Source organism: Chenopodium album, chromosome 8 (genome assembly GCF_948465745.1).
Source record: "Chenopodium album chromosome 8, dcCheAlbu1.1, whole genome shotgun sequence".
NCBI lineage: Eukaryota > Viridiplantae > Streptophyta > Magnoliopsida > Caryophyllales > Amaranthaceae > Chenopodium > Chenopodium album.
Genome location: NC_137841.1, coordinates 57,389,261 through 57,406,517, shown reverse-complemented (window position 1 = coordinate 57,406,517; position 17,257 = coordinate 57,389,261). Strand labels below are relative to the sequence as shown.

Sequence of the window (17,257 nt, the reverse complement as noted above, 5' to 3'; positions counted from 1 at the left end):
GCAGCAGCTGACAAGTGGAGAGACGCAAACGAAGACAATCGTTGGGCCACCTTGTCAACAACAAAAATAATAATTTAAATCAAACATCATTTAATCAACATGTGATTGTCATTCTATTTTGTTTTTTTACAATAGCCAACAACATGTGATTGTCATGCATTCCTGAAGTAATATTTGGGAAATACATACATGTAAAATCACTAAAGTTTAGAATTAGCAATAATTCTATAGTACTCGTTTGAAATAACTACCGCATTACTGCATGTATCATCTGCCTTAAATAAAATATTTGTCATTTTAAGTTGCTCTCTAACACAGTTTCAATATCCCCTTATCCTCTACATTCTATAAATTGAAAAATAAATTTTCTTTAACTAACCAAATTAAAATAAGCATGCAATCAAATTAATTACTTGTGATGCTAGTTGAATTAATCTAGTAAAGCCTAAAACAGCATTGAATATATGTTTCAGGGAATATCACCTCATCGTAAAAATCATATCTCATTGGCAGAGCAAGAAAATTCAATCAACGCCAGGATATATACAATACCTGCTGGAAGAACGGAATTTATTGCTTAAAGAGGTAATATAATCACTTCTAACTGTTGGAATATTTGCTACAAATTGTTAGTGGTTATTTGTTAACTCATAATATATAGGAATATGATCTACCAAGTAAGTTGTGGGTTAGTTTGTTTTAGTGGGGTCATAATAGTAGTGGGTTAATATTAGCATGATCATTGATCATGGATCATGTTCCTTACTTATAGGTTTATAAATTAGTTATTTTGCACTATATATATGTTGCTATAATGTATTTCAATAGATTGAATACAACTTTTATTATTCTTTCCCTTCTCTCATCTCTATTTATTATTTCAACATGGTATCAAGAGCTTCATGTTAGATCCGGGAAAGGAAAAGCCGAGAAGAGAAGGGAAAGAGATGAAGCCAAAAAAAACAAAAAATAAAAAAAAATAAAAAAAAAAAACAAGAGAGAGAGAGAGAGAGAAGTAATGCAGCTTGATTTTATTGTTTATGAGAAATATATGTATTTTCGAGTGAAAATTTTGTGAGTGTTGTTTTTTTTATTGTGTTTAACCATGAAAGTAATGGTTGGTTTGGTGTGTTAATGGATTCCCTTTTAGCCCATGAAAAGGGATTTTAATCCTGTGAAAAAAAGGAAAAAATTGTTTGAGGTATAGATCACAATTTTTACGGGTGTGGAAGTCATAATCAATGCAGAAACAAATTCCAAGATAATACCATAGTTTATTTGGTATGATGCAAGGGGACATGGTCATTGGAGGATAATGTCAAAGATAGGTTAATGGGGAGATGTGCTCAACTGAATGTAAGTTAGTGAAAATGTTCATTAAAAAGATCGAGTAATTTATGAGAAGCGCATCAATAAAAAAAATGTTGAGGATTGTTTATGTAACACCCTAGAAATTCCTTTCTTTTAAAATACCTGTTGTGCCCTGTTTAAAAATTTAAATAGGAATATCTAAGATATTACCGCCACCGTGAAAACGGCTAAGGCAACCATCAAAGACACACAGCGGAATACTAATTTCAAAACCATTCAAAACAAGTCAACTTGAAAAGTCAACCAACGAAAGTAAAGTCAAAACCAAAGTCAAACGAAGTAAAATAAAACCATCCTAAAACTTGGAACGATTGTAGGCCCTTATTAAAACCAAATCAACTTTAAAACTTTTGCGTTAGTTATGCATGATAATAATATCATAAATAATTAAAGCATTAAACACATCATATACTTATAGAAACTAGCATGATTCGCTCTTCACTCATGCCCATTCATGAATATGCTTCATCACCTGAAAACCTCCTCTCTACTTGTCCCCACTACTCGCCATTAGAAAATGGGTCGTCGTAGGGCCAAAGTAAAGACATGGCCAAACACACAAACACACACAATCAACAAAGCTGAGTACATAAGCGTAATTAAACACACTAACATGCTTTCACCTATCAACACACACTTACCTCATTGAACCTGTTTACAAGCACACACAACAATCAACAAGACACATTAACTAGACACTAAATAATTCATTTAGCGTTGATTACGCATCGAACGGGTTTCCAACTATACCACCCCCAAATAAATTGAGGTTAACTGACACGGGAGCTAACCTTGCCAGCAACAAAACCACTCAAAGGTGGCGGAATTCCTGCGCATAATAATAAATAAAAAGGAATGTACAACGTCCTGTACTCCATTACAAATTATGGTTAAATATAAAACCCCATAACTCCCCCCATTTTTCATACTCAAGGTATATACGTTCCAAGAGTTTTGGTGCGTAATCTCTTTCACTTTACGTTATTTACATGTTATTGGACTTGGTGATGACTCTCAAAGCATAATAAATCAATTAACCATAATTATTCAGTCAACCAAACATACCAATTTAATTCTTGAATAATTAGAGCATCTCCAATGGGAGTACTCTACTTCCATACTTTTTCCCTCTCTCTCCCATTCTCCTTTTGACACATCATCTACTTTTTCCTATACCCCACTTTCCACTATCATAATACTCTTCATCTTCCTCCTCCTCCATAATTTCCCACAACAAGAGGATCCTCTTGTCATACTCTTTTATTCTCTATCTCTTTAATATATATATATATATATATATATATATATATATATATATATATATATATATATATATATATATATATATATATATATATATATATATTTGTCACTACATTATTGTACCTATTATTATATATATCACTACATTATTGTACCTATTATTATTTAGTATTAAATTAATTTTGTTTAAATTTTAATTATAGTAAAAATATTTGTTAGTAAAACGTAAACATATAGTTAACTTTCTAAGATAATAAAATAGTAAATATTTGTAAAATAGTATAATCAAATAGTACGCTTAATTTGCATTAATAATAACATTCATTAATAGCTGAAATAATAACAAACCAACATGAAACTAAAAACAACAATAACTAGAAAATAACGACATTAAATTAAAATTAACATAAAAATAAAAATAATGATAACAATACCAATCTCCTTTTCTTACACACATTGTTTAAGTTTAATTTGGTCCTTGAAACTTTCTCCAAACATGTTCAACCAAATCGTTTTTCAACGACACATGTATTTGTTTGTTGTGAAGCTCTTCCCTTTTGCCCATAAATCTGCTTAAATCTCGATCCATGTACTCGTATCTTCCGCGACTAACAAGGATGGGCCCGCGATTAGCGTTTTCACTTGATGAACTAGCTAGTGTCTCGGGTTGTTCTTCCGCAAAATCAATACACGGATCTTGATAATTTCGATACATATGACGTTCATCTTCTACAATCATGTTGTGCATTATAATACATGCCATCATAATTTTCCATAATAATTCAGGGTGCCATGCCAAAGCAGGATATCTTATTATTGCAAATCGAGCTTGAAGTACTCCAAATGCCCGCTCCACATCCTTTCTAGCACTTTCTTGTTTCATAGTAAAAAGTTTATGTTTAGCAGTCTGGGGAGCAGTTATGGCATCAATGAAACCAGCCCATTTCGGATAGATACCATCCGTTAGATAGTAACCCATATTGTACGTTTTTCCATTTACGTTGTATTGAACTTCTGGAGCTCGTCCAGTTAGTAAGTCATCAAATACCGGTGATCGCTGCAAGACATTGATATCATTATTTGACCCAGGTGTCCCGAAAAATGCATGCCAAATCCATGTATCCCAAGAAGCAACGGCTTCTAAGATTACAGTTGCCTCTCGAGATCTTCCTTGATACATGCCTCTCCACCCTGCTGGACAATTTTTCCATTGCCAATGCATACAATCAATGCTCCCAAGCATGCCAGGAAAACCACGACTTTCTCCTTCACAAAGGAGACGATACACATCATCAGAATTTGGCTTCCTCAAGTAAACTGCAGAAAAGCTAGTAATAATTCCGTCAACAAAATGAGTAAGACACTCTCTTGCCGTACTTGCACCCAACTTGAGGTACTCATCAACATGATCAGCCGAGGTGCCATATGCTAACATTCTTATTGCCGCGGTGCACTTCTGCAAGTTTGAAGCACCAAGTTTCCCAGTGGCATCTGCATTTTGCTTAAAGAAATCGTCAACTTCGGTTAAAGTATTCACAATGCGCATAAAAACTGGCTTTCGCATGCGAAATCTTTGTCGAAATTTTACATCATTATAGAGTGGCGTGGTACTAAAGTAATCATCTACCAAACGTTTGTGAGCCCCTTCACGATCTCTTGGCACATAGTCCCTCGATCTTGGTCGTGAACTCTCAGTTGTGGGTTGTTGAACAGCAGAGGTAACCACTTCTCTTATTACATCCTCCACCTCTTGTATACGTTCACTCTCCTGAATGAAATCCATCAACATCCAATCATATATTTCATCACTAGAACTTGATGAACCTGAACCAAAGTCAAAGTTCATTTTTTTTTTGTGAAACTTTGAGTGTTTTTACAATTTGTGCAAAAAACAATGATATTTTCACAGAAGGAGAGTAAATATATATATGGAGTATAATGTGAAGTGAACTTATATTGTGAAGTAAACTTATAATTTATCAAGTGAACATAAAATCACGGATAAGATATTGTTGGATATAGAAGATAAGAAAGTAAAAGTTAATGGTTGAGAATTACTAGATATCTTCTGAAGATAAGAGTGAAGATATCTTATCCAAATATGTTGGATTTCAATTATATGAAACAATAAGACTAGTACAAGTAACGTTAGGTACATCATCATGATATGTCAGCAATTATATGATAGGACATGACATATTGTAATGGTAAAGCTTACAAGATTTTTTTTTATTTTGTTTTTAATTAATATAAAAATTAATATATTTCACATAAATTAATTAGAGCAATATATTACAAAGAATCTTAATTTGAACTAAACAACATTATATAAATTAACTAAATATATATTACAATAACAACAATGGAATATATTACAATACAATATCATTTAAACAATAAAATTGTAACAATTAGGATATAATTATTCAACTTTTTATAACTAACACTAAATAAATCTACCCCTAAACTCATTTTTCAACTTCCGATACAATTCTTCATCATCGCTATCACGATTAGGATTTGTCGCTAGTATGCTGAAAATTCTAATTTTTGCCTCCTCCTCCTTTTGTCGTTTTCTATCTTCACTTCGCTCTTTGATTAAAGAATACATCCTTTCTCCTTGTTCATGTCTCTTAAGGTTAGACTCATCAAGAGTAGAGGTCAAACTATCAATGTTGACAAAAGAAGAAGTAGCCTTCTCCTTACCTTTATTTTTCATCTTCTTAACCCCATAAGGTCGATTTTCTTCACTATCACCTATTAAATACTCGGACTCTGATCTTTTACTTCCTCGACTATCAGAAGGTAGTAGCATAGTTCCGGCACCCCATTTCTTTTTTTTCCTCATAATTTGCCAACAATGTGTCAACACAAAATGTTTACCATATTGTTTGTGAAAACTCTCGTGAGCATGCATTTCAATATCTTCCTCCGATTCTCCACTTTGTGGTGGGTTACGTCGGATTAATGAGTAACATCCAACCCATTTTCCAACCAATTCATTAATATGATTCCACCTAACTTGCAAAGCTTTCTTGGTCCTTTTACTAATTTTCCAATCGGGATTTTCTTCTCTTGATTTGTTGTAGAGAGCTTCAATGTTATCCCACAAATTAACTTTTGTTTGATAAGTACTCTCTCCGACATCTCCTCCGGCATTAATATACCCGGATACTAGCGCTTCATCGTCCTTTATGGACCACCCCTTTGATCATACAATAATATTCAAACTAATTAAAACAATACAATACATAAAGTAATAATAAAACTAGTTAGCCATAATAATATTAATTGATTATATGCACTATATAATGTAATAATATATCTCTTAAAATAAATCTTAGATCATCTAATCTTTACAAGAATGCTACACTACTGTAAGTTTTGCTAAAGATTCTTTTTATTATTATCATTTACAAAAATTCTTTTTATTATTATCATTTACAAAAATTTATGTGTACAAGTGAGAATAGTATATTGTTTGATGGGTTGTAATTAAATTATCTATAATAATGTTCGTTATTGCTAATAATAATTTTAAAAAAACAATCATACCTTAGGTTATTGCTAATAATAATTTTTAAAAAACAATCATACCTTAGGTTATTGCTAATAATAATTTTTAAAAAACTATCACACCTTAGGTTATTGCTAATAATATTTTTAAAAACTATCATACCTTAGGTTGTTGCAACTCATTCGTTTGTTGCGACACTTTTGCTTGTGACGTCTTCTTTGCTTGCTTTTGCGTTTTTTTATTGTTAACGATGACATTTGGTTCTTCGGGAAACAATTCGACGGCAACATCTTCAATTTCTTCAAGGTGGCGTGCCGTCCTAATTTCGGAAGTTGGAGTTGCATTGCTACTAGCATCTCCTCCCGGAGAACATTCCATTTGTTGAAAATGTTGAGACATTGGAAAAACAAAATTTGGATTTTGTGAAGTGTTATTTGGATTATTAAGGTTAGATTGAGTAGTAAATAATTGTACCATAGCTTGAAATTGAGGATTATTAAGAAGATTAGGATCAAATTGGAAATTATTTGGTGTATTTTGTGAGTTTGCACTATTATTATCCATATGGGATTTTCTTAGTTGAGAATAATTAAAGGAAAAAAGTTAATTAGTTGTGAGAAATATGGAATATGTAGGAATAGATGAATGAAAGTTAATTAGTTGTGACAAATATATAATGTAAAATTTTTTTACCGTTACAAACTTACAACAACATATAAAAATTACTACAAATTCTTCTTGTTTGAAATCCCCTAGAAACTAGCCGTTTCAAATTTTTTTTTTTTTTTTTTATTTTAAAATATATATATGTATATTTTGATAAAGTTCCGTTTGCATTGTTGACTGGGTAGAGTATTGCAATGTTGTTTATTTTTTTTAAAGTACTGCATTATTGTTGTTGTACTACAAATTAGAAAAAAAAAAGAAGAAAAGAAGTGGGCCAACAATGTACAAGTGTCAAACATTAATAGGATAGTTGGGGGGTCCACTATACAAGAGTACCATGGGAGTACTACTCCATATTTGGAGTATGCTTCCAAATACTCCTATATGGAGTACTTTGGGTAAATTTACCACAATGGGAGTATCCTCCCAAATTGGAGAAATATGGGGGTAGAGTACTCCCATTGTAAGTGCTCTTAGTGACCAAATATTTTTTAATGTTGAACCCTTTTTAATTCTACCTCAGTGTCAAAGACACCTTAAACGCATAAAGCGCCAAAAATCCTATCCCTCGGTGTTAAAAACACCTTAAGTGCACAAAGGCACCAACATACAATTTATCCCTTGTGTACATAGACACTTATATAGCTCTTTTCTCATGCTTAAAGCATCAATAAAAATTATTTGAACCATAATAAAATTCCTTTTCAATATTCCAAACATAATTAAACATGTAGTTTAATTAATCATGCATTCTAACATGCCATAAATAAAAGTGTGGTTCAAACACAACGTGCCCAAAATATAATTTTCCAATCCATAACCATCACAAATAATTCATGCTTCGCAATTCAATCACCAACACCATTAATTCACAATTCCATACATAAACCTTAGCATGATACTACTTGTAATTGATTGAAATCAAGCCTAGCATGATTTTACATCATCAAAATATGCTAAGTACGCGAACATACCTCAAATAAGCCCTTAAAGTAGTCGATTACACTACAACAATTCCCAAATTAAGTCTCCTACATAAATGGACAATAATACTATATTAATTCTCCTTGTATACACAATTTCCAGCAACTTAAATTTACTTTAGACTACTTAAAATAATCTGAAACTTATTTTAAAACCCCTAATTAAACTCATTTTTAATGGCTAATCACACCCTTTTATTAAAATCACAATTATACTACTTTAAATAAAATTCCAGCATTTTAAACTAATCAAAAACCCTTTAAAACATCATCAAAATACATCTTTATACTTAAATTATCCATAGAAACATTAAATTATCTCTTACCCCTTTTAAACTCAAGGATAAAATTTAAAGCATAAAAAAAAAAAACTTCGTTAAAAATCAAAAACTGCCCGAAAATCATATTTAGAGGCTGAATTTTTCCATGAGAGGATGGTGCTAACTACCAAAAGTAGTGAGTCTTTCTTAAAACGTTGTTTCCACATGGAAAACACTACTTTTATATCAAAATCGGACGAGTTCAGAACCTGATCAGGATTAAAACGGGATTAATATTAACGAACGGAAATCTAATTATTAAAACATGAATTTACGTGTTCAAAATAATCTGGAATTAAGCTAAACTAATCAGTAGTTATAATCACCAAAATTTCAAAACATCATTACTATAAAAGCTCTAAATCAATTGTTCATAAAAACCCTAAAATCATGATTTTCAATAATTAAAAACCCTAGGTTATAAAATTTACAAAATCTGAAAATTATGACATTTATAAAATCTGAAATTATAAAGTTTAATCATCAAAATACAATTTGATACTAATTAAATTAATTTCAAACAATAAAATCAAAACCCATAAATCAATAATTATAATTACACAAATTAATAAAACAAAGGAGAGAGAAAATAAGACTAACCTTTTTGTGTGGGAAATTTTTGGGGATTCATGGGGTATTTATAGAGTAGAGAGTGTAGGGTTAAATTTGGGCTTATAAAAATGTGGGCTTGAGTTATGGGATAGGGCTTAAGTTATGGGTTTTGGAATGGGTTATTCCAATAAGAGTATGTATGAATAATTTACATTGCCCAATAATTAATAAACGTTTGGCCCAAAACATATTTTACTTTTATAAAACTTTATATTTAAAATACTTTAACCCTTTAAAATATTCAATTAAAATACTTGAGCCCTTGACAATACATTTTATTAATACTTAAATACTTTATAAAAATACAGGGTATTGCAGTTTATGCAGAGAGAAGTGTTCCGAGAACATCATGTTGGTGATAATGTGCACCCGCAAAATTTTATGGGTGATGAGATGTGCATCACAGAATGCTATTAGAGAAAAAATAAATTTCGTTGAGGTTAAGCGTGTTGCAATCCAATTTGAAGCAAGGGGGTGTGTTCATGGGCGGATCCAGGGGGGTTCAAGGGGGTTCATTGAACCCCCAGATTTTTTGAAAAAAAATTATAAGTTTTGGTTTTTTTTTAAAAAAAAAAAAAGAAAAAAGAAATAAGGTTAAAACAAATTTTTGTGAAGTAAATAAACAAATATGTAACTCTGGCACATTGGTAAGGGAGTGACTAATAGAGTAATGAGGCTCCTCTTGATAATAGGTTCGAGACTAGCCACCCTCATTTTTTATTTTTTTTTTTGCCTTTCGATTTCTTCCGTTTTTCTTCATGAGTTAGTCCATAGTTGGGTCAATAATTTTAGGAGTAGTATGTTGGTCATTTTGTTAAGTTAGAGAGTCAAATGAATTTAGAAGTTAATGAGTTTATTTAGTGGGTTTAATCATGGCATTATACTTTCAGTTTTTTAGCTTATTATTTGTTGTTTGTTAGCGTACCTATATGGCTCTTGTATTTGGTGAATTAAGCATGAAGAAATATTATTGAGTTCTTTATTTCACTTGCTTCATTCTTATCTAATATTATTATTGTTTTTATCCTTTAGTACGTATTTGTTTCAACAGTCCTCTTATTCTTCTACTCCTTTTAATTCTTAAATCTTTATTTGTTTGTAAATTAGTGATAATTAGATTAATTATTGATTTGTTTAATTAGTTTTGATATATTGTTGACGTACAAATTGAATTTAGAAACTTAGAATTTAAAATTTTACTTGGCCTTTTAATTGATAATTAGAAAAATTTTACATTGTCAAATTTGTGTTTATTGGGGACTTGGGATTTTTGTTTTTCCGTGTAATATTGATTTTTTGCAATATAATTATAGATTTATCATTTATAGAAGTAGTAATGTTTTAGCACGCTTTCAAAGTATAAAACTCGAAAAATGCTTTTGTAGGTTTTTTATTTATTTATTATTTTGTAACTGTTTAATCCATCCATTTGTAATAAAAAATTTGAACATATATAAAATATTTAAGTAATATGTTAGCATCTTTTGTTTTTTAAGATTCCGAACCCACAGTTCGGAATTCCTGGATACGCCACTAGGTGTGTTGGAATATTCGCTTTAATTTGTTAGTGGTAAGTTAACTCATAATGTATAGGAATATGCTCTACTAAATAAGTTGTGGGTTAGTTTGTTTAAGTGGGGTCATAATAGTAGTGGGTTAATGTTAGCATGATCAATGTATATTTCCGTGTGCAATTTATATGCTAACTAGATGAAACCCGTGTGATGCACGGCTTGTTTAAATATTTTATAATAATTTTTTTAATTTTTTTATGTGCTAAAATTTGCTATATATTTAGATAAAATTAGTTAAATCAAAAGATAATATTTTATATTTAATTTATTTAAACTTAGAATTCTCATTCGCCAATTTTCCTTACATGATATTTGAATTATTTAATTCTAAAAGAAATAAATAATAACTTATTTAATTGGCTACAACTAAAATTTATAATCCTACATGGCACGCTAAGAAAATTAAATCCTATGTGGCCCTCTAAAAACACAGGAAAAAACTCCTCTTTATAAATGTATACTAGTTTGTGCCTGTGCAATGCCTGGATTGGAGAAATACTTCCTACGTTTTGAACTACTTCCCATGCTCCAAAAAAACATATAATATAAAAATAAATTTAAATTATAAATTATTTAATTGTTTTCTACGTGGCCTGGCATGACATTGGAGAAAAAATGCTAAGTATAACTGTCTCGTGGTCTAGCTAAACATACAAAGTAATTTATTTTGTACCTATGAAATATTGGTATTTTATATAGAATAAAACTCTAAACAAACAATTTTATCCTATAAATCTTTTCAAATTTTATTGAAAATAAAATTATAAACTAACCTTTTTTATCCTACAAAATCTATCCAAGATTTTATTCTAATAAAAAAATACTACTTTTTTATTCATAAAAATATATCCAAACAAATCTTACATGTCATATTTATTTTTAATTGTTGTCTATGTAGAGTGACACTTGGCGAAAAGTTGAAACGTCAAGTGTCGGTGCCTCGTGACCTGGTTAAAAGTTTAGCTTTATAAAATAGTTATTAGTTTTGTGCCCGTGCGATGTCCGAATTGTTTATTAAATTTTAAGATAAATATTTAATCTATATATCAGATTTTAAAATACATCATTAATGCAAAATTAATTAGGAATTGATGTGCTTTTATGACGATTAGTAGACATGTAATGACTAATAATAATGTTGGTGGAAATGTTAGATTTAAAAATTAACAAAAAATAAATTAAATAAAATAAATGTTCAAAGCCTGTAGGGTTGACCCGAACACAAAACTTTGGGCAAGGGTTGAACATTTCTTGTCTCGTAACCTGAAATGAGCCAATCCAAGATAAATCATGGTCCGACCCTAATTGACAGGTCTACATAATTATAATAACTGATTAGTATATATATTATAAATGTATGTTTTAGGTTTTGAAGTTTGAACAGCTATCTTCGCTCCAAAAAAAATTATGATATGGAAAATAAATTTATATGATAATTTTTTAGAATTATAATCTTATAAGTTTTTTTTAATAAAATGATAATTAAATTTGTACATCTGAAATATTTGTATTTTATCGAAAATAAAATTCTAAACTAACAATTTTATCCTAAAATTATATCCAAATAAAATTCTAAACTAAATTTTTTATCTTATGAAGTTTATTTTAATTGTTGGAATTTCAAGTGTCGTTGTCTCATGACATGTGTAACAGTTTAGCTTTATATATTAGTTATTTGATATGATATGATTAAATTTATATTTATTTTTTTATATCAGGTTTGTTTTTTAAAAAAAATTATAAGGTAATCTGTGAAAAAATTGTGTTTTATAATGTGGTTTTGACACATGTTCCAACACTAGGCATTAATGCATAATTGTCCACGTAGAGTAAAGAAGAGAGAAAAGCATGGAAAGATGAGAGAGAGAATAGATAGGAGAGAAAGCCTGAGGGAGAGTAATGGACGACTCCTTTAATTTTAGGGTTTGTGCTTCTGACTTTTACATACACACAAATATGGGTTCGGCCTCTTACTTTTTCTTTAAATTGGCTTGACCGACGGTTTGGGCCATCAGTGCTACCGACTGGTCCAAAAGCCATAGGTATTTTAAATTCACACTGACGATTTAAAACCATCGGTGATTTTACGTCGGCCTTTTAAACTGTTGGTATTACAGGTAGCACCGACTGTTTTTGGTTGTTGGACATAGACAGTTACATTACAAGGAGAAGCGACAATAAACGGATGTTATATTAGGCCTAATATAATGGTTCTTGACTTAAAATGCAAAGGATTTAGGGGTTTATTATATAAAAAAAAATGTAGTAGTGATTCACTATATATTTTTTTGGATGTTGTTATTTGTCGCTCCCATTTTACCGGGTAACGCTCCCTTTTTGTCTTGAAATTCCAATTTTACCCCTAATATATAAATACGGTTTTTTCCTTCCCGACCAACATTTCTCACTTCTTTACTTCTCTCTCTAACTCTTTTACTCTCAAACTCTCTTACTCTCTAACTCTCTAAAACAATTTTTTTTTTTTTTTAAAAAAAATTCAAAAAATTTTCTTCATTTTTTAAAAAAACAACAATCATCATAAACACAAAAAAAAATGGGTGATTCGAGGCGGATTAGGCTGAAATTCGGAGGGAGGACCTTTGGCGGCACTGGTGGCAGCGGCGGAGGCGGCGGCGGCGATGGTGGAGACGAGGTAAATTTTTTTTTTTTTTTTTTAATTTCGGATCCCAAGAACTTCCGCCCAAAAATTCCGGAAGTTCCATGGAGGATCCGCCTAGAAATTCCGGATCCTCCATGGAACATCCGGAATTTTTGGGCGGAAGTTCCAATTTATTTATTTTTTTTTTTTTTTCTTTGCCCGTTAATAAAATTGTTAATTTAAATTTTTTTTTTTCGGATTTTGTTTTTTTTTTGTTATTTAGAAGTGTTATGGTGATTATTGTTATTATTATTGTTGATATTATTATTATTGTTGTTGTTATTATTATGGTTAGTATATTTTGTAATGTAATTATTTTTAAAATATGATAATTTTTATTATTTTGTTGATATTAGGTTTTTATTATTAATGTTAAGGTTATTGTTGTTGTTGTTAATTTTTTTTTTTTTTTTTTTTTTTGGATTTTGTTATTTTTGTTGTTATTTTGAAGTGTTATGGTTAGTATTATTATTATTATTATTATTATTATTATTATTATTATTATTATTATTATTATTATTGTTATTATTATTATTATTATTATTATTATTATTATTATTATTATTATTATTATTATTATTATTATTATTATTATTATTATTAGTGTTATTATTTTTAAAAATATTATTAGTATTATTATTTAACTAATTTGATATTAGGGTTTTTATGGTTATTGTTGTTGTTTAATTTTTTTTTTTTTTGTTGTTGTTGTTGTTATAATAATATTATTATTATTGTTATTAGTAGTACTATTATTAATATTTTTAATTATGATTAGTATTATAGTTGTTGATATTAGTGTTATTATTATTGTTATTATGGTTATTGTTGTTGTTGTTAATTTGTATTTGTTGTTGTTGTTGTTGTTAGTTATTGTTGTTAGTTATTGTTGTTGTTAAGTTTATTTGTTGTTGTTAATTTATATTTGTTGTTGTTGTTGTTGTTGTTGTTAGTTATTGTTGTTGTTAAGTTTATTTGTTGTTGTTAATTTGTATTTGTTGTTGTTGTTGTTGTTGTTGTTGTTGTTGTTATTATTGTTATTATGGTTATTGTTGTTGTTGTTAAGTTTATTTGTTGTTATTGTTTTTATTATGATTATTATTATTATTATTATTATTATTATTATTATTATTATTATTATTATTATTATTATTAGTATTATTATTATTAATATTGTTATTATTATTATTATTACTAAAATCGGATTATTTTTTTATTTTATGTAGATCGAGGGTTCTGGTGCTCGACATGCAATATCATGACCTCTGAATGCGTCTGTTAGGAGACAGACATCTCGATCTTCACCGCTTCAGCCCGAGCAGCAGCAATACGGGTCTACTAGTGGTTTGTCGAGAGACCAACAGTCTGGTAGTAGTCGGCCCTTGTACTCTGCTAGTGGAGCACCCATATCTGACGAGGAAGACGAATGTTCGGCTAGTCATGCTGGTGACCGGGATGAAGAACAGGACCCTCAGGATTTCCATATGGTATATAGGGGTCAGTCTGGGAGATTTGTTGGTAGTGGATCGAGTCAGCCTACTTCCAGCTCTGCAGAGGCATCAGTCCATATGGTATATAGGGGTCAGTCCATGGAGATTCACCAAAGAGCACTAGCTGAGTATCCTGAAATGTCGAGTGAGACTCGAACAATGACTGAGCAACTTGTATTTGATTGGAAGTCAAAAATAGGACTTTAGATTAATTTGATTAGATGTTCTGTTAGTGGTTTTAATTATGTTATGAACTTATTTTTAATTTTTGTTTTTTAAATGTACTGTATAAACTGGACACTTATTTTATTTTATATTTGATGTTTTGTTGCATATCATGTTAGATTAAAAGCAAATACATTTAAAATTAATTTCATAATTCTAATTTTCTTACAAATGTTCAAAGTTAGTAAATGTACATTACAAACTACCTAACTAATGCATCCCACATGTCCCTTCTCAACTGATATGCTTGATCCCATCCATTGACACTATCCTCGTGGTTTTCCGTCCACCAACCGGCGATCGGCGGGAGTGGTGAATCAGGTACAAGGTCAAGACGGATAAAATGTGATCCACCAACTGTAGCAATCACAAACTCTCGAGTCGGTGACCGAACCCCGTTGCGTTCCCTAAGCGGTAAGACTGTGATGCATGGGTAGTAGCAAGTTGGTACTAGGCCTACTCCGAGACAAATCACCCTTGCGTTGAACCACGTAGCAATAGGAAATAAATCTTGAATTGTAACCATCCAATGCCGCTCCCCGACAGCCCCACCATCCCATCGAATACGCTCCACGTTCATCCAAAGTCGCCCAAGCCCGTAAATCCGTTCGTACAAATCATGATGACCAGCGATCTCGTTCGCTATTGTTTCCCGAGCGTCAAACCACTTATTTTGATCGCCAAAGAAGAAGTCGGCGACACAACGAAAGCCACAGTTCCCATCACCGATGACATCCTTCCAAGACGTAATGTACGGCAACATTGGGGCTGGAAGCAAGTTCAAATACCTGCATTGACTAATGTCACTTGGACCTACAACACAAAATTAAAAGATAAATTATTAGTAAAGCTACAAGTATTAAGTTTACATATTTTTATATTAAATATAGAATTTTAGTATTACCTGGTTCTGGGTCACCACCACGTTGAGTGTGTTGACGGTTCACATGCTCGAAATAGCTACGATCACGCCTAGTGTTATTTCTCTTCGGTCGACCACGAGTGTGTAAGGTTGATATGTGGTTCTTCAAGGTGTGAATGATCTGGATGTAGCTCCTCTTCAATGATTCGCGTTACATTTCGACGTACGGCCGGGTCACTTTCCATGACTTCGTCGATTAGGGACCGAAAATGTGCAGCCTCCTCGGTCGAATCATTTACCACTTCAGGAATGTTAACACCATCACCAATAACCAGTATCTTCCAGAAAGAATGAATTTGGCTGCTATACAATCCTGTCTGTGCAACTATCGAATCATGTATCTGGCAAGCACATGGAAGACCATGGGTCACACGCATAGCACATCCGCACCGTTCATGGACCTGGTAACTCAAATCCCGCATCCTTTTCATCTCCTTATCTAGAACTTTCAAGCAATGTTAAGACACTTTAACATTTATACGTGACAGTGGCAACTGTCTGTACATCTGACCAATTTTAGACCTTGATGCCTCCAAGTCATGACGAATTTGTATGATGCGATTACCGATATGACAATGGACTCGGGCCCATACGGTATCCAAAGCACCTGCCAATGATTCTAATTAGTAAATTCAAATACAATTACAATTACGTAACAACGAGAACAACTAATAAAATAATTTAACTAACCTGTGGATGATTCAAACCAAGTTTTCACTGCTGAATGTTGGCTCTCAACTCTGCAGTTGGTGGTGTTACCAAAATGAAGAATCTGGTTCGTCCAAAATTTCACAAATTTCTCCTTATGACAAAGCCATGTTCTCTGAACATACTGAATCACTTCCGGATATTTTCCCCACCTCACTTGCATGGCAGTTAGAGCACGATCATACTCCACCTGTGTTGTTGCATTTACGATTTTGAACCATCTCCCAGCTCTAAAACTGACACCAACTGTCTTGTTTCCAAACATCTTCGTCACCTTAGCCTCCACATCTCTGTCGATGTGCCATAGACAGAGTAAATGTGACGTCCCTGGAAAGACTTCTCTCAAAGCCGCACATAGCCCAAGATCACGGTCTGAAATAAATACAGATGGCTCTATATCAAACCCAATCAACTCCCTTAATCTCTGCAACACCCACCGATAGCTAGCCGTGCACTCGTCGCGCATGAAAACATATCCAACTAGAAAATTCTGGTTTTTCGGTGTCACGCCTACTATCTCAAAGAAAGGCATGTTATATCGATTGGTCTTGTAAGTAGAATCCATACCAATGACATGTGGGTATGTGCGGAGTATGTTGACCATGATCGGGTGCACCATAAATGCATGTTGCAAAACGTTGTGATCATCGTTCGTGACCTAGTAAATGTATTTACTCTCTCTCGCCAGATGAAGAAATTGCTTAACAACTCCTCTTCCTTCGGACATCTCCATCCTGAAGTCATTTCGGCAATTGTAAATGTGTCGGATGTTTGGATGATCATCAGGAAATTGCTCGGCAATAGTGGACATGATGTTACGGGGAGCAACCTTGGACTTTGTCATGTCCCGCACAACCTATTTTGCACCCGGACTCAATCCGCTCACTTTCCGGTGACCCTCTGGGTACACAGTCATTGGGTGGTTATGTGTCCCGGTGTGATCATTT

General features: G+C 31.8%; 1 protein-coding gene across 1 annotated transcript; it reads right to left on the bottom strand.

Moving 5' to 3' along the window:
- Positions 1-5,043: 5,043 nt before the first annotated feature.
- On the bottom strand, positions 5,044-6,697 carry LOC145556163 (glutathione S-transferase T3-like). Its single transcript, XM_081617805.1, has 2 exons — positions 6,314-6,697; positions 5,044-5,839 (listed from the first exon to the last, which is right to left on the bottom strand). Exons 1-2 carry the CDS (start codon positions 6,626-6,628, stop codon positions 5,081-5,083), a joined length of 1,074 nt encoding a protein of 357 aa, XP_081473931.1. The 5' UTR covers positions 6,629-6,697; the 3' UTR covers positions 5,044-5,080.
- Positions 6,698-17,257: the final 10,560 nt, after the last annotated feature.